Below are 20,343 nucleotides of genomic sequence, written 5' to 3' on the forward strand. Positions count from 1 at the left end.
GCTCACAATTTGCCAGCCTTCATTTGTTTATTAATTTATTATAGTCAAAGATTACTTAATAATATGTTAAAGAAGAATAATATCACGAAGTAGGAAAAATATGGGGTAATAGACACATAACATTGATTACAAGAAAACCCAAACCGAGCCAAATTCATTTATATTATTAATCTAAACACCTACATTTTTTTACAAAATTAAAATAACTTTTTTACTAATGAAAAATCTTGCTTTAGTATGTTTTTAATAAATACCCAAATTCAAACAATTCAGTAGAGTTTCAATTTTCTATTTACAAAAACAACCAACAGCTAAAATGCACCCTAAATCACATGTTGCTATCAACTAAATGAGAAGATTATTGATTCATAATCATCAGCCAACCCCCTGCAGTAACAGCACAAAATCGCAAAACTATGAGAATGAATCCATTTTATCAAAACTGAAATTGCATTTCACAAAGTAAATATCCAAGAATCTAATAATTCTGTTACCCTCCAAAACTGCAAAAGTGCAGAAAGCCTAAACAAAAATGAGATGAAAAAGTAGACAAGTTCAACCTAAATAAATGAACAAAAAAACTTCAGAAAAGTAATTTAGTTCTTGATAGAGCTGCAGGGCGTGCAGAGAGTATAACAAAAGGGAGGAATAACTTTGGTGCTTTCCAATCAGCATGCTACATTCAATCCTCATCCTCTGAAGCACCAGCAGCTGAATTAAGGGTGTGTAACCGTTCAATCAACTTAGCTTTCCTTTCCTCATACGTAAGCTTCTTCAAGTTGAACCTGCAATTAAAAAAGACAAACGTGAAGACAGTAAGATACAAGCTTAATGGCATCCAATAATAAGGAAACTTCACTAAATCAAGCTTCATGGCATCCAATCAAGTCACAGCTCACGAAAACCAACCTCTTGTGCTCCTTAGGTGGCTCCTTTTCAGACTTCTTTGCAGTTGGGTCAGCACGGATAGCAGCATGAACTTTCTTGTACAAGGCCTCAAGATCATCTGCCTCAATTCCTCTCTTAATATACTCACTAAAGTGAGACTGATACTTCTCTGGCTCATCTTCCATCAAGGTCTAGAACACGATCATATAAATAATAACAAAACTATAAGCATGCCCCAAAAAAAAAAAGGATGAAAGAAAAATTAACTGATATCATTAAATTCAAAACGAGAGGTACTATTATGGATAGCATTTTTACCCTCATATATGCAGCAACATGGCCACCATAAAGGTACTTGCGGTGAACCTCAGCATCAAGTTGCTTGCTGTCCTTTGAAAACCCAGCAAACCTCTTGTCACTATGAGGAATATCCAAACCACCATCCAATGCTCCCTGCGAACAAGGAAAGCAAATTCCATTAACTCAAAAGTTTCAGGCTTTAGCAAATCAAAAACTATAATTCACTACATGAAATGGAAACCTAGGTGGCAATCACAAATGATTGCTTGAAACATATATCTTTGAAGAACATGTTGCCCAAGTCCAATCCAGTCATACGAAATATGATTATACCAAAGCAAAGATATGCTTAGAAAAAAAAAACCAACACCAAACACAATATTACAATAAAAAGAGGATGCAATTTTCAAGATACTTCATTTATCTAAAAAAGATACAATTGCAAATTAGATGTTTTGTGATACCTTTAGAGCACCAAAAACACGATTGCCAGTGGTGGTCCTGATCAGTCCTACATCAAGGAGAGCACGGAATGGCCTCCTTGTGTCAGTTGGCTCAACAGAGAAATCCTCTCCAGTTGCCTGGTAATACAAATCTTCAATAAAGAAACTATTGGAAAATAACAGTATCTATTCATTATAACAGCACATCATAGCTGGATTATACAAAGTTGACATACCTCCACATTACCCTCATATTCATCATCCATTTCAAGCTTCTTAAGGACACGACGGGCCAAAAGCAATCCAGTGCAATAAGCTGGCCACATTTACACAAAAGCATATGAGAAATGAATTCATCATAACAACACATAACTCAATTTAAGTAAATAAATAGTATACCTGCAGCATAGTTTGTAAGACCCACTTCAAGCCCATAACAAGGAAGCTCACGTGCATAAGCAGCGGCAAGAACCTGATCACCAGCAATGGTAGCAGAAACTATTTGCGCAGTGATATCTTTGTTGGTCTAATATCATGGTTAAGTATTGAAATGCTAATAAAAATAGGTTTAAAGACTCAAAAATGACTCATACAAACAGCCAAAATTTTGTAGCCAAATGTCAAATAACTTGAATGGAAACATCAGGATGAAAAAAACATCCAAGACAGACTTATTAATCAGAACTCGGTACTTCAAGTAGATTGCTCCTATATGTTATAATATAGGCTAGCCTAATATTTCTATAACGCAACAAGTTATGATTATAATAAAGAAAAAGTTAGCTAAAAATAGAAGAATTATTGACTATATGTTTGCTGAGCTAAAAGTACAACAATATTAGAGTAGACAACTTTTAGGATACAAATCGCACAACAAAGCGGTACTTAGGAGTGTTGTACTTGTTCTTGTCTTGATTGATTAGGCGAATCCTAGCCCGGTAGTCTGTCTTTCCCTCTACAGATGAATTTAACAAGTCATAACATCAGAAAGTCACTCAAAAAACCAGAACATTAAATAACCGAAAAGTAAATCTAAAAATCACAACATAATCACACATAAAAATACCTCTCCTTCTCTTGTATTTAACCTGAAACCGCTTAAAGTAAGCCTTGGTTTTCTGAGCCTTGACATAGGCCTACAATGACCAAAGAGAACATCCATTATTTTAGCCCGTTACAGAATCAACAGTAAACGAAACCCTCTAATTTTTGGTACATATCGAAGATACAACATAACCGCAGGAATAAACCTAACCTATTAAAAAGCAAATTGGACAGTGATTATTGGATGTTTGAAAAAGACCCAGAGAAAAGAAAAAATATCAGATCTCATTATATTCATGAACTTTCAACATCTAAAGAAATGAACTTTGCTAAAACCCTTCACAAAGAAGAAGCATTTTGCTGTTAAAAAAAGAAGCACATTTTTTATATATCGGACAGTGTTGAAGTTTGGAGAGCTTACCATTGTTGAAGCTTTTATCTGAAAGAGAGGAGAAGGAACAGAGGTAGAGAGGGAGAGACGGCCAAGAGATAAAAAGAGAAGACGGAAGATATAAAGTGCACTTCAGAAATTAAAAACCCTAGGAGAGAGGCCTTGATGGACGGTACATGAACGGCTCAGATTCGATTTGCTTTTAAGTGTGCTCTCTACTCTCTAGGGTTTGGTTTTGTTTTGTTTTGTTTGAGTGGATGGGTATTTCGGTCATTCCACTAATAATGGAATTTGTGCGTTTGTTTTTTTAGCAAATGTTGGTGTGACACGTAATTTACTAGTTTTATTGGATATTGGACTTCAAACAAAATCAGAATATTGCAAATATAAGTGTTAATTGCTAATTGAAAATAAATAAATAAATAATCTTATTGAAAATTTTCAAGTCTTAGTATTAAGTGATCATGAAAATAAGTAACCAAATATTAGAAATTTTCATCATGCACTTGCTTAGATTTAAGTTATTAAAACACAAAGATGTACTAATAAAGTAGAAATTATATGATATAATAAAGCAATATACATAGAAATGAATTTCCTTTTTTAGAGTCAAATCTTTCTTATATTCACATGTTTGTGGATCCACTGGGTCTAAGTGGGGCTGTTAACCCATATGAAGTGGCTTGGGCCACAAAACTTGGTTGAGAGAAGTAACACTGTCATTGGGTGTTTTGTAGTCGGGTGACCTGTGTCATCCGACTCAATTAAATACGATTAAGGTGTCATATAATTGGGTTCTGTGTTCAGTTTGAATAGTAAAATGACTGCTTGTCATACGATCCAATAAGATTTGAGTAGTAATTTTATTTTTATTTATAAATTTTTTATAATTAATGTAATACTCATTAAAATTTGTTAATTATTCAGAACATGATTTTAAATTTTAATAATTTTTTTTATGAACTAATTCTAATTCAATAATTTAATTTTCATTAAAATATACATAAAAACAAGAAATGTCTACGATACTTGAATACGAATTCAAATAACAATTCAAAAAATTAATTAAATATTTATAAAATTCAAATACCTAATCAAATAATAAAATTCAGATTAGGATACTGCAAAAATAACGGATTTAGCACAACCAATTTAATCTCCCCTATGATATGTTGCCATTGCCTGGCAAGCAAGATATCATTTGATTGACATTTTTTCTTTTATCCAAAAGTAAAAGACATAAAAAAAATGTATGTTTCCACTCAAGAACCAATGATAGTTTTGAATAATTAAAGGTTAAGAGTTTACTATCTATGAATAGCAACAGAAAGATACAGCATTAAAATTTCTCAAGGCCCATATAATTATTACACCAATGGATGTAATACTGTTAATTCTAATACTATACAACAACAAAAAAAAATTATATGAATATGAAAACGAGCACAAAGAAACAAAATCAACCTTTAAAGCCGTTCTCTTGTACATTAAACTGATGTCAAACCGCAGAAAGGCTAGCCCACTTCCCAAGATCGTTAGGATCAGCATAGTAATACAGCTTGATTCTATTTGACAGAGACAAGCCTGCAGCAACAGCTGGAGCTCTAAAACTCGAATCATCCTGCTCCGCTGGGTCGTCCGTGAACGCTGCAACATCTCCAAGAAGTTTGAAAGAGATTCTGCGAGTTTGTAGTTGGCTAGGGAAATCAAAGTACATAGCTGTTCCTGGTTTGGCCTCTGGCAATCTGTATTCCGCAACAGACACCATGTTGTATCCTTCCTGTAAAACTATTCTAGTAAGTTTCCCAGGAAAATTCGGATTCACTTGTACACAATCTAAAACAAAATTATTTCATTAAGAAAGTAAGAAGGACAGACCATGAAAGTAGGGGTAAGTAGAGATAAAATGTAATCCTGAATAGCATGCCGATAGGTAATATTTTCTGAGAAAAAATTTGAGAAAGTAGCCAACACTGCTGAATAGACATGTAAATAAAAATCAAAATGAATTGGGGTAGGCTTTGGTACCAAAACAAATGCTAAATAAATATGAGCAAGAATAAGTAATAGCAACATGACTTATGCATGCTTGTATGGTAATCATCATCATTAATCAGCATGAAAACAATTTCTCTACTTTATTAATGTAGCAGCACTTTGTGCTACCACCGCCGATGTCCTTAAGCACAGTTGAATAAATAGGCATTATTTCACTCATAATAAGAAACTAAAACCAGGATTAAAGAAGATTAGGGACTAACATGTAGTGTTAGCAGAGTCTAGAACTTAATTAAAATATTGTCTCGCAAGATTCAGCCACCAAGGAATCTATCCTTTTTCACTAAAATGTGCATTCCTCTAGAAAATGAAAGAGAACAAAGTACAGGTTGATAAAAGTTGAGGTACCAAACAATCTTTGGTCTCTCCCATCAAGATGACAAACAAGGGAGAAGCAAACAAAAATAAAAAATGCCAAATCCCTCAAGCCCTCATATCTCCCTTTCTCTCCCTCCAGCTTCCCATATTCCCATCTCTTTCAAATCTAAAATGAGGGTTCAGTACTACTAATATTATGTCCCACCTTATTATACTTCCACCAGCATAGATTACCCAGGGAAAATTAACAAGCAGAACCATAAAGGCAGGCCTAACAAATACCTGGAGTGCAGATACTTGAATATATAGCACAGCTGGAGAGATCTGTCTGTCTTCTAAAAATGTTATTGATGTATCCCAGATATCTACATCTGAAGATGGTGAATGGGTAATTCGAGGCTTTATTGCATTGAAAGCATCCAATCGGAATCCAGCAAGCAATGGTGAAGAAGGAGGCACGTACTGCTCCAAGACCAGATCATTGTTCATTAGCCTCTCTACCTCAATTGGAACCTGAAAGTGAACAGGGTTAAACATAGGCAATTTGCACACATGGTATGAACTTAGAGCAAAAAAGCAGGAATTAGGCATAAACAGAGCATTGAAGCATAACTGTTACCTTGAATCTATTTAATTGTGGAGCTCGGTCCAACCAGTTTTTATAATTCATTTGGTCAGTGCTTTGCAACAATGTAAGTCCCATATCGTTTCTCACAGGGCTTCCTGCTATCACTATTCGTTTGGCATGAAGGCATGGATCACTTTCGATTGCTCCTCCAAAAGAGGCACGTCGAGTTTCTTGCGCAAAAGGATTTTCATCCAGAGACAAGAAATTAAAATCTTTATCAAAATTAACAGAGCTTGAACCAGGCCGCTGCAGGCGTAGTGTTATCCAAACAATGCGACATCTAACAGAATTCTTGAAAGTAAATTTTATATGCCGAGGCAACTTATCCTCTCTAGCTGACCTTTCAGGTCCATAAAATTCTGGTGAAGAGGTAATCAGGGACTGGACATCCCATTTTCCTACACAGGACCTTTCTTCCCTGTCTATTTTATTGCTTGCCCAAATTTGCACCTGTGTAACAATAGGAGAAACTGTTCAAAAAATGCATTACCTTAAGAGAAGTTAAGAGGAATACCTTTTACAAATGACATTGCAGGAAAAGAGGAAAAGAAACTCATGACCTATGAGACATGAAGCAATGAAACAACATGATACAGACACATTGAAACAGAAAACACAAACAAATGGTAGGGCTTGACAACTGTAACAACATAATAACCTCTGTAGCTATACAATATGAAAGAATATAGTATGAATGACAGAAATAAGAGGGCACAGCAACAGTAAGGGCAAAAGAACAAATGCAGCTCATGTATTAAAACAATATGCATAATTATGTTACCCATGAAAAACATCTAGTTCCAATCAACTCCTATGATAAAATTCTAACACTGCAATTTTGAGAATTTAATATTTTTGAAGAAAGCATATCTCTGAGTCATTCTGAGCCATAACAGCAATATCAAACTCGTTTCTTATTTAGAGGTCTTTGTTTGAATCTTAGGGAGGGGGAAGGGGATTTATGGGATGGGAGAAGGCTACCTACCTCACGTTGTATCTCAAGCAATGGGCTTTCACATGTATACAACAAAAAGAAAATTCATCCCTTATTTATAGACATTGACATAGTTACAATAAAGTGTTTACTACCAATAATGCAGTCAAGAGCACAATATTGGCAAATTTAATTTAGTAGCGTCTGTCTGAAACATTCCAAAGTACTGCTTAAGAGGTTTAATCGTCTGAAATATGAAGAAAGAACAGAGAGACACACATAGAGTATAATCATAGATGTGCCACACCATACTATGATGATAGTACAAGACACAGCATAATGAATATACAATTTCTACTAGCTCAAGTTAATTTTTTGTTAATTGTTTAAATGTTCAAATGCCTGAAGCTTATTATAGTTCAATCTTGCCAGCATTCATTAGTTAACCAAAATTGGTTTCATTGACAATCCGATGTTTTATCTCTGTTAAACTATGCTGGTCTGACTCTTGATTATCATGAAGTATTGTGACTAACATGTATCTAAAAGGTGATATGGGTATCGAGATCTAACCCTCCAAATATAAAGAAAAACATAGAAAATATTGGAAACATCCAAGTCAGCCACATAACCATGCCAGAGTCTGAGCAACATAACTATCAAGGAAGGTGAATCCTAGCATTTTAACGTGTTTTGATACTGAAATAACATCAACAAAGGAGCTATGCTTTACAAGCATGTCAGAAAGGTTCTTTGTGTAACAAAACCTTAACAGTTTCTAAAGAAAAACATAACAAAGACTCGAAACTAATTTAAAATTGTAACTAAAGCTCCACATTTGCTATATGATAGTGACAGATAATTGAGAATAGCTACAATTTCAAATTGCTTCTAAGAATGATACATTCATAACTAAGGCTTCATTATAGACACCAGTTGACCTAACCCATTTTAATTTAAAACAACAAAATACACTAAGAAATGGGTATACTTACTGTGGGAGCATCAGCTTCAGAATAACCATATGGACTAACAAGCAATATGACTCCACTGACATCTGAAGGAGTGCCAAGAACAATAACAAATTCAGCAGATGTAGTGTTAGGGGGAGCCTTCCAATATGAGTGTCGTGATCCAGAATCCAATGGAGTGAGTAACGACAAGAATGGTGCTGAATCTGTAGCTGTCTCAACCTACAGTTCATGATAAATGGTTAGATGCCAAGAAAACTAAATTAAAACATCTCAACATGGCTTTTCCAAAAAAAAAAAAAAATCTCAACATGCTTCTCTACAAAATATGAAGGTAAATCTAGTACCATGAAGATTACATGACAGTAACAAAAGACTCGTATTCCTTAATCCTATTAAAGTATCCTTAAGAACAATAAAGCATTACGTTTTTTCTATATGGCCAGTGCAACTTTTGAGACATGTCTATTATTTGTAATGCTAGACAAGTTTGATATTGGTGAAAGGGGGAAAAGTTTCAGTTTACCCACTTTTCTTTTTCAATATTTTATACAATGATAATATCATGAACTTCTTTTAGAAGTTTTTGCTACAAAACTCAAATAACGTTGAGCAAGCAGGGCAATTTAGTTAAGATGCATGCTAGTCTTCTTTTAGTGGAAAGAATAACCTTCCTAATTGATTCAGCTATCAAGAAGAAAAGACCTGCCACTTATAAAAATAGGGTTAATTACAATTTGGGACCCAAACTATAAACCAGTGGTCAATTTCCTTAACTCCATTAGAAGGAAGTCTGCCGTGTCCCCCAACAGTCTTATCAAAATGCACTGGCTGTTGGATTTTTATTGGCCATTGGGGACACATCAAACTTTATGCTAAAAAAGTTAGTGGAATGTGCAATACGGTTAATGGAAGCAAATTTCAAGTACCTAATTGCATATTTTTAAACTTAGGTACCAAAGTGGATATTTGACTATGATTCGAGTACCAAATGCATTATTAACCCTAATCATGAACTCAAGTAAGCACGAAGTACAGATAGGTTAATATTTTTAATGATGCAATAGATCATCACTAGAAGATGAAAGATACACTATGTTTCATAGCTTGGAAAGGTTATGGCAGACAAGAAGAATGAAGCAGCTGGAGCAGATAGAATCCGCCATATCCTTTCTTGATTTAAGCTGAACCAATTATTATAATTACTAGCAAACTCTCAATCATGCCAAACTTAGTAAACCTGGTTATTCTAAGAGAACCATTCAACTTATCCAGACATTGCATCAATGAAAGAAAAACGTAATAAACATAAAAAAATGAAGCCAAGGTTATACCGAGTGTAGAAAGCTGGCAGATGGAAACTCAGCAAGTGATTCCTGCCCGGCAAGTAATTGTTTCAGAACTTTAACAGCTCGCTGATTATCAGAGGACTGACTCCTGTCAGAAAGGCCATCCAGGAATGAGGACCCTATAACCTCATCCAAAGCTGTATATGCTGCACTATCAGCATGGGCTCTTCTTCGTGAGCTAATCAAGACCCTAACATAGTCCAAGCTCAATGCATCAAGAATTATCTCATGGCAGCACTGCTTGCAAATAACACTGTCGAGTGTCACTGAACGATTTGTAGAGAGATCAACTTGGCTACCATGACTTGATCCACCCTGACTTGACAAGCCATTATAATTTGTCGCCTCCCTTGTGTAATTTGGCAGAAGAAGGGCTCCTCTCCCCGCACAACAAACTCTACAAGCCTTTCTCTCACATTGAGAACACAAGAAGACAGATTTTGAACCTTCTGTAGATGACACCATTGAGGAAGCACAAACAGTTGCCTTAGTCTCAGTACGCACTTCACACATGCCACCAGAACAGCTCTCCCCAATTCTACTAATGTTCCAAAAATCTATAACACTATCCTCAATCCTCTGAAGACCAATAGCACCATTAATCTTGTCCTCAAGAGCAGCTTGCCCAAGCGATGCAAGGGTGCTTGCTACCCTGCACAATCTTCCCATGTATAATTCATCAAGTAAAAGATTTGGATTTACAGTAGCCGGATCAGTTCCAATTGACAACAAAGCTCTATCTCTTTCAGCTGCAGAAAGATTCAGCTGGAAACGTTCAATTTCCAATTTCATTGCTTCAAGGAAGTCTAGCTTTCTTTCCTGCAAAATTGGATAATTGAATGAGCAAGTTTTATATTCTATCAGGTTGACAATTAGCACTTAAGAACTTCTATATTTATCTACCTTGCATAAATGTAATAAGTAGAATATATATATTCTCTAATCCTCAAAAGGTAGAATACATGCATCTAATCATGCTACGTCCACAATGAAAAATATTGAAAAGCCAATATGGTTAGCATTTTCTTAGTGAAAATACCAAGAGGAAAGGGTGGCATATCCATAATATTTGCACCTTAATTGAGATGAGATGCTGCAATTCAGCTGAACAGGGAACTGGGGCCCATACTTAGGGAGATAGTCCATCATCTTTCACCTAATGTTGCTAGGAATTTATTCTCATTTTTGGTATTAGTTGGGTTATGCTTCAAACAATCTGGGAGCTTTTAGCTAATTGCAGAAAAGTTAAAGGAAAAGCTCAAAATGATTGTGACAATAAAAATAAAATAAAATTCAGCATGTCTCTTGCAGAGTTTATAAAAGGGGAGATACTCTAGAGATTTTGATTGAGTGGAGCATTCACATTGGAGATCAAATCTAGCTTTCTGAATCATTTTCAAGGTTCTACAAATTGACTAGTTTTTGCCTTCTGGGTTTTTTTATCTCAAGTCTACCTGACTGATATGCTAAAATTTAAGTTTTACAGTGGTTTTCATTAATAAGGTTATATCAGCAAAGGAATGTTGGGATGGGAACAGGGGAGGATCAGCTAAACGAGCAAATTCACATTAAATAATGGAGGCTTTAGAGATCATTCCATGTACAAGATGTCAAAGAATCCAGATAACAAAAATTCAAAGCTCTATATTCTCACACTCTCTCTTGTGCATACATGCACACAGGTTGAGCAAGCTAAGAGAGAAGTAACTCTATCTTTCCCTTTACCCCTCCCTTAACCTTTCAGCACTTTACTAAAACTATTTGTCTATATTAATATGTCCAGATTTTATATTGATTTACATATCATAATTAAAAAAACAGATATGTTCCTAATATCTAAGCTTTCATATAATAATTGCAAATGCTGATAAATATTTACGACCAAGTTATGAGCCAATTCGATACCAATCTCATATATTTGTTGCTAATTTTTTTTTCATTGACATTAAATTGCTAACACTCAACACTTTGACAATTGATGTGACCATTTGAACCGATAAACCAAAGACTTAATCATAAATCAGATATTATGTTCACACAGATATGATATGGGAATATCATCCCAGCATGCTCTTCTACGACCGATTCCTATCTACCTTCTATTTATAACATATGATGTTGAAAATAAAAAGATGCATCTGTAAACTCATTATAACACATAGAGCAAGCACCTGATCAAGAAACATAAATGACGAAAGTTAAAAAATAAATGGAGACAACAAGAAATTATAAGTAGCATTCAATTGACTCACGGAGAAAATAACTTCCTGGAAGACAGTTATTAGGGTTTCACTAGGGTTTTATTCATATTTAGGCTTTTCATGAGTTTTCCCCAAACATACAAGGTTGTGGAAACATACAACAACCAACGAGAAGTCACATACCAAATGTGGCCCTGCAAGGGATTTTAGACAGTTAATGTACTTCTGGGCACCACTCTCTTGAGGCCTCCCATCCTTCGATGTAGAGGATTTATGATCAATTTCAGGGGCATGGTAGTCAACAACAGCTTGGTCCAGAAAATCAAGCAAGTCACCTCTGTCATAAGCTGCATTTGCTGTCACTGGCTGAGAGGCAGATTCAGAAAACACATCACCTCCAGTTAATAGGTCAACCCAATCATTGGCAGAACCCTGTTTTGCTGATGTTGACACAGTTTCATTGGATAAAGAAGTGCAAGAAAATGGGTTTGTGTCTGAACCAGACACAAAAGGATTGTTTTCCTTTTGAAATTTCTTAGCAACCTCAGTTAGTCTGGCACCATGCCCTTCATTAGCAAATACTCCATTCCAGGGGAGAGAAACTCCAAGGATTTCTACCTATAAAAATTTTAAAATATACAGAATCATTCCGCAGCATTAGAACACTTTACTGCCTAAATCAAAAGTAAAAAGAAGAATGAAACAAATTAAAGGGGGATGGGGGAAGAAAATTAGAATAAATATGCAGAAATTTTCAAGCCAAGACAATTGCTGAAGAATGGAGAGAGAGAGAGAGATTGTATCTAACAGAAGGAAATGGCACAGTAATGTTAACTGCATTTTCCCCCTAAGGTTATGAAAAGTATAAAGATGCCCATACAAAGGTTCTTGCTTAGTGGTCTACTCCATTAACAGCTGTAATTTCTCTCCAATCCTCTTTATTCATCTACCACTATACCTCTTCAAATACCCAATACATGCACATACTCAACACGAGTCCAGCAGATGCATGTTAATTGTGAAATCAAGATGCAAATTTAGAATAAAAGACATAACAGTATATCAAGCAACATATTTTCTCAGAACTGCTTTCTACCTCACCAAGAGTCATAGGACTTCCAGAAGTAGCAGGATAAAATGTAAGTGCCACTACACGGGTAAGAAAGTCCAATTCTCCCTCTAATTCTTCAAAATCATACAATAATGATATAGGAGATGTAACTTGATCATGAAGGCGTGCACCAGCTCCAGTGACGGCCATGTCCTCTGCACTAATTGGGCCTGGTAAGGGAATCAGAAGATTTGTCCCATTTCCACACTGGGGTATGAAGGCCCCCTGTCATCACAGTTCAAAATAGGATTAGAACACTATTCAAACTAAAATAAATCAGCAAGGATGGAAAAGCTATGCTATTTTTTGGGGGGAAACTTTGAGAAAGAGAAATTTAAAAGAAGTTGATACAAATTTCAAGGTGAATACGTTAAACTACAATCAAAAAAGGCAAACTGTGTTGGAAAACTTGTGGGGAAAGATAAAATAAGTGAACAAACCTCAACAACCAATTTAAGCCCATCTAGGTTGCGCCCTGTCCTAACATCAACAGTTGAAGGAAAAGTTGAATCATCGGCACCATGGGAAACTGTGAGTAGCAGCTGGCAGACATGGCAGGGTTCACCCAGATAGATAAAAAGTTCAACAACATCAGCGGCTTGGGGACAAACCTGCAAGAGAGTAGATGCATTCATTCTGATAAAGATAAAAACAACAATAGAAGAAGGGCAAAGAATGATATCTTCCCGCAAACAACAATTTCTAAGTTACAATAAGTTTTTCTAGATGATGAACAGGAAAACTGCAAGTACCCAGATTAGATCCTTTTTCTTGAAACTCAGTAGACTGGCTCCACCATTAGAAGTTCGGAACATACTGCCGACTGGTTTAAGAAGGAAACCAGGTGGTCGAGAAAGTACCTGTGATGAACAGTATGATAAGTGATGTAGACAGGCACATATATAACAGCAAAATCAGATATAACTTTCTTTTCAAATCAAATATTGCTTCTAGACAAGAATAAAAAACCTTTACAAGGAATAAAATTTTCACTTAAAACCAAAGCTCTAATAAATAAGTTAAAAACTACTTATCTTCCAAGAAATATGCATGATAATCCAAATACCAAACTGAGTATTCTCAACAGTACACTGAAAATCAATACTGAAGCCATTTACTAACTTATTGGCTTATAAACAATGAGCACTTAAACTACCTCACAAGATAGCAATGAGTTTGGTTTCAACAACAGAGTTTAGCATCCAAGGCCATATTCAATTGTTTGAGAAGGTTTCCTCTATCTACATAAAGCTAAATTGTCCAAAAAAAAAAAAGCAGTAAAAGAAAAGATTGATCATTTAATAGCAAGCCAGAGACAGTAAAGGGCTATCACTTCGTTCAGGTTGTCACAAATAAACCTGAAGTCTAGGACAAAAACTAGAATTACATACATGCAGAGGTTGAACTGAAACAGATGGAAGATGCTTGAACAGCCTTATTCCAAGGAACATCTCCAACTGCTTTTGGCGAGAACTATCCACAAGTGCATTTTTATATCTCCTTTGAAGAGTGATTTTCATATTTTGTGCTGCAGAAAACTGCTTGAATTTTCCTGCCTCTTCATTAAAAATGCTTAGAATTTGGCTGTGCATGGCTTTGGAACCTGTATACAGTGTTGCATGAATATCACCAGCAAGCAGGAAAAGATCTGCTAGCTGAGATACAGGTGATAAAATTGTTGATCTCTTGAACTCCTCAAATGTCATGTCAAATCTCTTCCATGGTTTGTCTGGGCATGGATGATTCCATGTTGTGGTCCTTGTATTGTGATCAATATAATAAGTTTTCCCTGTCACTGCATCAGATCGTTTCTCCCAGCCAGGTGGGAGTGGTGCAGTATACCCACCATTGTTATTAATTGACTGGTAACCATATGCCAAATCACTATCAAGAGATATCCCAAGCCGCCTACACTGCTCAACAAACACTTGGAGTGCCCCAAAGTAACTAGCAGCATTGGTTCTATCCAAAGAATCTGCACAATTGAAACGTAACACACCATTTTGATGGGATCTTAAGCAGAATGCCCCTTCAAAGTCACCAGTGTAGATGATTTCACCTCTGCAGTCCTTAAGTCGCTGTCGCGAAGGCAAATAATCACCTTCAGAAATGCCTATAGCCAGGGTGGGTGTATTTAGAAGTTTCCACAATTCTTCAATTGTTTGTTGTTCACCTTGTAACTTTATGCAGGCATGCCAGTCATAATTTATTAAATGAATTCGTGTATGAGGAAGTTTTCCAGTGGATCTAATATGATTTAGTGATTCCACAAAATGCTGCACTAAAATGCATTCAGACTTTCCTTCTCCATTTCGAAGCAAGTTAACACATACAATTGGAACAAAAGCCTTTTTCTTCTCATTTTCCCCAATACCAACATCTAAGTTACGAGCATCATATCGTTTACTTAATCTTTGATAATACTGTAAGCTTCCTTTATAAGGATCCTGATCTGATACATAAATTTCTGCTTCAGCAGCAGTGATCTTTAGTTCTGCACCCCACCAGATTGGTATTGTGCCCCGTCGCCAAATGTTTGTATTAAAAGGAACGCTCTGACCAGCTCTTTTAGGCACCCATACAAGTTGTTCGCACTCTACTTCGTTTCCTGTGAATATGAACAATCTTTATATGTTACAACAAAATTCATGCAATAATGAGACACCAGTACGATGAAAGTCATGATAAAATGAATAGTGATGCAAAATGAAATGAAAAATAAGTTAATTTAAACAAGAATAAGGAAACTCACCAGTACATGACATGACATGCAATACAAATATCAAAAGTACTATTAAAGAAACAATAGGATGAAAACCCTTGAAAAGAAGGTTTAATAATTTATTTGAATCTAAAATCAAGTCAGAGTTGCAAGTTTATACACATCTTGAACTAATTTTGACTGTTTTCATTCTGGTTGCCCAAAGTAATTTACCACAGATCCAGCTATTGACAAGCCAATTATGCAGCATGATGTCAAAACATGTATAAAGCAAAAAAATTCTAACAACATGTGCCATGCCACATCCCAGACATGTTACTTATGCGGATAATTACTCATCGTTGTAGCCCAAAGAAACAACATAACCATGCACTGTTAGCTATTGTCAATCTCCTCCCAGCCGCAAGATAGATAAGTCAGTATGACATAAGGCATAAAATTGAAAAACAAAATGGTGAACAAAATATAAAAAAGAAAAGAGTAGTTACAGTAAGAGAAGCAGTCAGTGACCGTGTTTAAAATTTTGGTAAAAAAAAATAATTTCTTCATAGTAACAAATAACTGGAAAAATTTAAAAGAACAGGATCTGATTTTAAGACACATAAATAGATTATCTTACCTGTGCTAAAACATGAATTTATCCCCCTAGCCAAGTATCGAGTGCCAGGATGCAGCCTACTTCGACGAGCTAAGAGAGCAACAATCCCTTCTACCTGACCTGAACTACCAAAACTTCGACATTCTGCAAACCCCTATACATTAAATAAAGATGAGAGAACAAAATGGATCAATCAGTATGCTATTCTAGATGCCCATGCCTCATTTTATTATCAAAAATCATTAAAAAAGTTAACCAGAAACAAAGCTAGGAGCCTAGGAGAAAACAAGTATGCATATATGAACATCATGCCCACCCCAAACCCCCCCCCCCCCCCCCCCCCCCTCTTCCCTTCCACTCGGTGGTAGAAAAGAGTGCAAGTTAAAGCATTAATTGTCCTACATATTAATTATGCCCTTGAGANACAACAACAAAAAAAAAGAATAAATCAACTCAAAACTTTTTCTAATCATGAATTTTATGTGCACAAATTATTTGAAAGGAACAAATAATAGCAATGAGAAAAGAAATAGAGAACAATGTCATAGGTTATTATAAAAAAAAACAATTACACAAAACAAGGATGTAAAAAAGAGTCTGGGATTTGATGTCAAGAAAATGAGAAATTTTTGGTCATTCGATGTGTGACTGATTTAGACATAAAAAAGAGAGAATAGTTATTATTAAGTCTAAGTTTTATCCATCTTTAAAGTCAGGAAGTAGCAAAATTTAATTGCATTATATTGTTTAATACTAGAGTAAATCAGGCAGAAATTTTTAGACATCTGAAGCTTTGATTCATATTTTTAGTCATGTAGGCTATCAGGTTCTAATTCATCATTTAGAAGTTGTTTTAAGTCAATTTTGGCAGTTTCTATCACAGAGGTCAAGTTCATGTAAGATTGGGATTACGCCCCCCCCCCCCCCCCCCCTCCCTCTTCTTTTTAGTCAGATTATGACTGCCTGAAGACCATGTATATGCAGGTAACTTCTTACAATAGACGAGAACAATTTTTAAGCAATTAGCTGTAGTTTGGGATTGTGAGAAGCAATCTTAACCCTGGCTACCAGCCTTCAGGACCTTAGAATGAAACCTGCAAAATCTAGACTTCTAGCCTAGAACTTATCTACTAAATTTCAGCACTACCATAACCTAAAAATGAACTACTTTCAATAGATGGAGAACAATTTAGGCAATTATCTGTTCTTTGGGACTTTGGGACTGTGTGAAGCAACCCTAACCCTGGCTACGAGCCTTTGGGACCATAGAAATGAAACCTAGGAAATATAGGCCTAAAGCCTAGCTATACTACTGCAAAATGAACTTAAAACCAAGGTAGATCCCTTGTCACAAATCAGAGAATCCAACTTTAAAATAAAAAATTTACTGTTCAGAATATCAGGCAACAAATTGGTTTTCATAACCCCCATTTAATAGTATACCAATTCCTTCCAACAACAAAAAATCTTCTCAAAATTTCCCGTTGATTAACCACCTAATAATCCTAACAATTAGCCTTAACACTCTGACTGGCCTACTTTCCTACCTTAGATGACACATATATTGTATTAGTGGCTGAAGCAGCATTCTATTTATTGTCTCCTTAGAGAAATCCCATAGAAAATGCTGGTCGAAAGGGTAAAACATCCTCTTACAACAAGACAAGAAAAATCAACCTCAACACCATGACTTGCCTGCTTTCCTACATCAAACAATACCTATATTGATTAATCACCAGTACAGCATTCAGCATATAATCTCCATGAAGAAACCCATGAGAAAATGTTGGTCAAAAAGGAACTATAAACATTCTTCCAGGATAAAAGCTTGTTTCCGACCACTACTAGCCCACAACTTTTCAGACCTAAACCACTAGCCCTCAAAAGCTTAAACTCAATTTGTAAGGAGATTAACTTGAGCTATTACACGGGTTTCATCAATCACGTTCCTATTCCATGTGGTTTGAGATACCAAAATTGCACATCGAAATCCTTGATGTCCTCATCATGGATATGGCCAAGATCAAACCAAAGCAGTGTGTGCGCACACTAAACTAGCAAACGTTCTGATACCTGTTGTAAAGCCCCTAGCTCAAGCACTATTCCCCAACAACTTTTAAGACCTAAACCATAGGCCCTCCAAACTTAAACTCAAATTGCTAGTAGTAAGTGGCTTGCATCTTTACATGGGATTCATCAATCAGATTCCTATTCCATGTGGAAGGTACCACATTCTTGCAAAGACTATAAAAGTAACAACACAAGAATTTATTCCCAAAAGAATTTAAATACAAAGAACTTATTGTCACTAACAAGTTACCTAGGGAAGATCAAGACCTATGCTCAAAAACAATCACCTTGAAGGCCTTTCAATCTCATGCTTTACCACCAATCAATCCAGTTTGTAAATTAAAAAAACCATTCAAGAAAGATGTATGAATGCTGCATAGTTGCTCAAGTAAAATAAATAAATTCAAGAATTATTATTCTTAACCAGTGGCTGAGGAAAGTATAATCTTGTCATGCCATTACATCAACAAAATTAGTGTGTAACAACACCTTAGCATCACCTAACCTGGCACGTAAAAAGCCAAGTCCTACAAAAAAAATTTTATCCATTCCTCCACTCACTCAACAATTAGGCATCAATTCTCAATAGCATGCAATGCACTGACATGCATACAGCAGCACATACTTACGTAAGAAGCATGTCAGAACAAAGCAACCATGGGCATGTAATGCACAAAAAGCACATTTTACTACTACATATACAGGCAGTAAACCAACAAATCTTATATCTAGAATGACACCGGATTAAAAAAACAAAAACTATCAGATGAGCATTAAATTGAAGATACCAAGTATGAAGCAAAACCTGCAGAAGAATGACACAGTGTCGTGTCAACCCAATGTTTTTAAAAGGCGTTGAAAGCCATCCATTCCAAACAAATTCGTCATCAGGGCTGAGCAGGGACATGCGACTTGGAAAAGGTCGAGTGACGTCTCTTGTCTCGCAAAAGTAGTGCTTCCCATCAATTTCAAGCTCAGCCAATTCTTGTACATTCTTTACTTCTCCTTTACCCTGAGGTTGAGGATTCTGAAGTGGTATTTTGATCCATTGACTCTCCGTGACTGTAAACACACACCCCCCACCAGGCAAATAGGGAATACTAGCAGCTAACTTTGTAGCAACAAGAAGTAATCCATAGCTTCCCAAGGCGGCATAACCCAATATTGCCCTGGCATGGATTTTACTCTTACGCTGCCAGGGCAATCCACTGGTAACATAATCTAAAGCTTCATTCTCAGACTTAAAAACATCAAAACCAAACTTCCCTTGATAGCACAGAACCCCAGTTGTCGGATCAACATAAATCACCTGGGTGTCAATCCTCGTAGACAAGCTAACAACAATATAAACTTCACCAATGTCCGACGTAACCACAACAACAGATGTGCTTCTTGAACCACCAACTACAAGTAAGACTGGACATAATTAGCTAACCCAATAAACCTATTTAACCAAAACCATTAAAAACACGATTAACCCAAAGAATGAAATCCAAAAATGTGATTACCTGGGGATTCCATTCGCCCCAATTGAAACTACCAGCTAAAAACTTCCTGAAAATCCACAATGTTCACTATCCCTGATGGAATCAAAAATCTGTTCATCAAAATTAAACCCAATATAAAAACGAAAGTTCAAATTCTCTACTTTTCTCTTATTTACATGAACAAATTGTGGAAATGACCAATAAATCCGTCAAATCTAAAAAGAAATAAGCTCCCTACAAATTCATTGGAGTCCATTACATTGAAGCAATAAATCATTGAAATCTAAATCTTAATAAGTATCCCAAATGTAGATCGTAAGATTCAGCTTTTCTTGTTCTTGAGATCTAAAACATGCAAAAATAATTTCCAAAAATGAGATTAAATAAAACAAAGAAACGAATTAAGCCGAAACAAAAAAGACCACTGGACTGAACGTTCCTTAGCAAGCATAGAAAAAAAAAATCTCAGATTTAACTAATTAACTCTGAAAAAGAGTTCGATAATAAAATGAAAGAAGATGAGGAGAAATTTTGGGAAATTAAGTTATGCATATATTTTAGTTTTATTAGTAATGAGATTGAAAAAGAAAACCAACAAATAAAACAGAATATTCGGGAAAAGAAATAAACTGACCAGGAAATTGGAACATCGGAGAGAAGCATGGGAAGAATCGAAATGCCGGAGACAAGGGAGAAATGTTTTAAAAAAACCAAGAAAGAATTGAAGATCTTCTGTGGTTGCGTGCAGGAAATGCTATCCAATTATGCATCGCCACCTATTATTTTCTGTTGCTCTCTTAAAGTAATTAGAAGCTTGGACTTTTTGAATA

At 35.7% G+C, this 20,343-nt stretch overlaps 2 protein-coding genes across 3 annotated transcripts; both read right to left on the reverse strand.

The window, feature by feature from the left end:
• On the reverse strand, positions 416-3,254 carry LOC18602329 (60S ribosomal protein L5). Its single transcript, XM_007033638.2, has 9 exons — positions 3,097-3,254; positions 2,698-2,767; positions 2,495-2,586; positions 2,031-2,157; positions 1,868-1,947; positions 1,653-1,769; positions 1,207-1,341; positions 910-1,079; positions 416-785 (listed from the first exon to the last, which is right to left on the reverse strand). Exons 1-9 carry the CDS (start codon positions 3,097-3,099, stop codon positions 683-685), a joined length of 897 nt encoding a protein of 298 aa, XP_007033700.2. The 5' UTR covers positions 3,100-3,254; the 3' UTR covers positions 416-682.
• Positions 4,307-20,245, reverse strand: LOC18602330 (probable phosphoinositide phosphatase SAC9). Of its 2 annotated transcripts, none has more exons than XM_018119784.1 (14): positions 20,148-20,245; positions 19,535-19,606; positions 18,832-19,430; positions 15,978-16,110; positions 14,028-15,244; positions 13,389-13,496; positions 13,077-13,247; positions 12,622-12,861; positions 11,709-12,143; positions 9,310-10,143; positions 8,000-8,197; positions 6,062-6,520; positions 5,725-5,955; positions 4,307-4,846 (listed from the first exon to the last, which is right to left on the reverse strand). In XM_018119784.1, the coding sequence occupies exons 2-14, from the start codon at positions 19,545-19,547 to the stop codon at positions 4,565-4,567; spliced, it is 4,920 nt and encodes a 1,639-aa protein (XP_017975273.1). In that variant the 5' UTR covers positions 19,548-19,606; positions 20,148-20,245; the 3' UTR covers positions 4,307-4,564. The 2 variants fall into 2 exon arrangements, with proteins under 2 accessions (XP_017975273.1, XP_007033702.2); XM_007033640.2 differs by having other exon boundaries at positions 19,535-19,623; positions 20,148-20,226.

The sequence above is a fragment of the Theobroma cacao genome, chromosome 4 (genome assembly GCF_000208745.1).
Source record: "Theobroma cacao cultivar B97-61/B2 chromosome 4, Criollo_cocoa_genome_V2, whole genome shotgun sequence".
Lineage (NCBI taxonomy): Eukaryota > Viridiplantae > Streptophyta > Magnoliopsida > Malvales > Malvaceae > Theobroma > Theobroma cacao.

Coding starts and splice junctions, on each gene's coding strand:
- LOC18602329 (XM_007033638.2), bottom strand. Junction 2,587..2,697: donor TAAATACAAGAGAAGGAGAG/GTATTTTTATGT, acceptor ATTCATCTGTAG/AGGGAAAGACAGACTACCGG. Junction 1,080..1,206: donor ATGTTGCTGCATATATGAGG/GTAAAAATGCTA, acceptor ATCGTGTTCTAG/ACCTTGATGGAAGATGAGCC.
- LOC18602330 (XM_018119784.1), bottom strand. Junction 13,248..13,388: donor AGAAAAAGGATCTAATCTGG/GTACTTGCAGTT, acceptor ACTCTCTTGCAG/GTTTGTCCCCAAGCCGCTGA. Junction 10,144..11,708: donor CCCTTGCAGGGCCACATTTG/GTATGTGACTTC, acceptor CCAATTTTGCAG/GAAAGAAAGCTAGACTTCCT.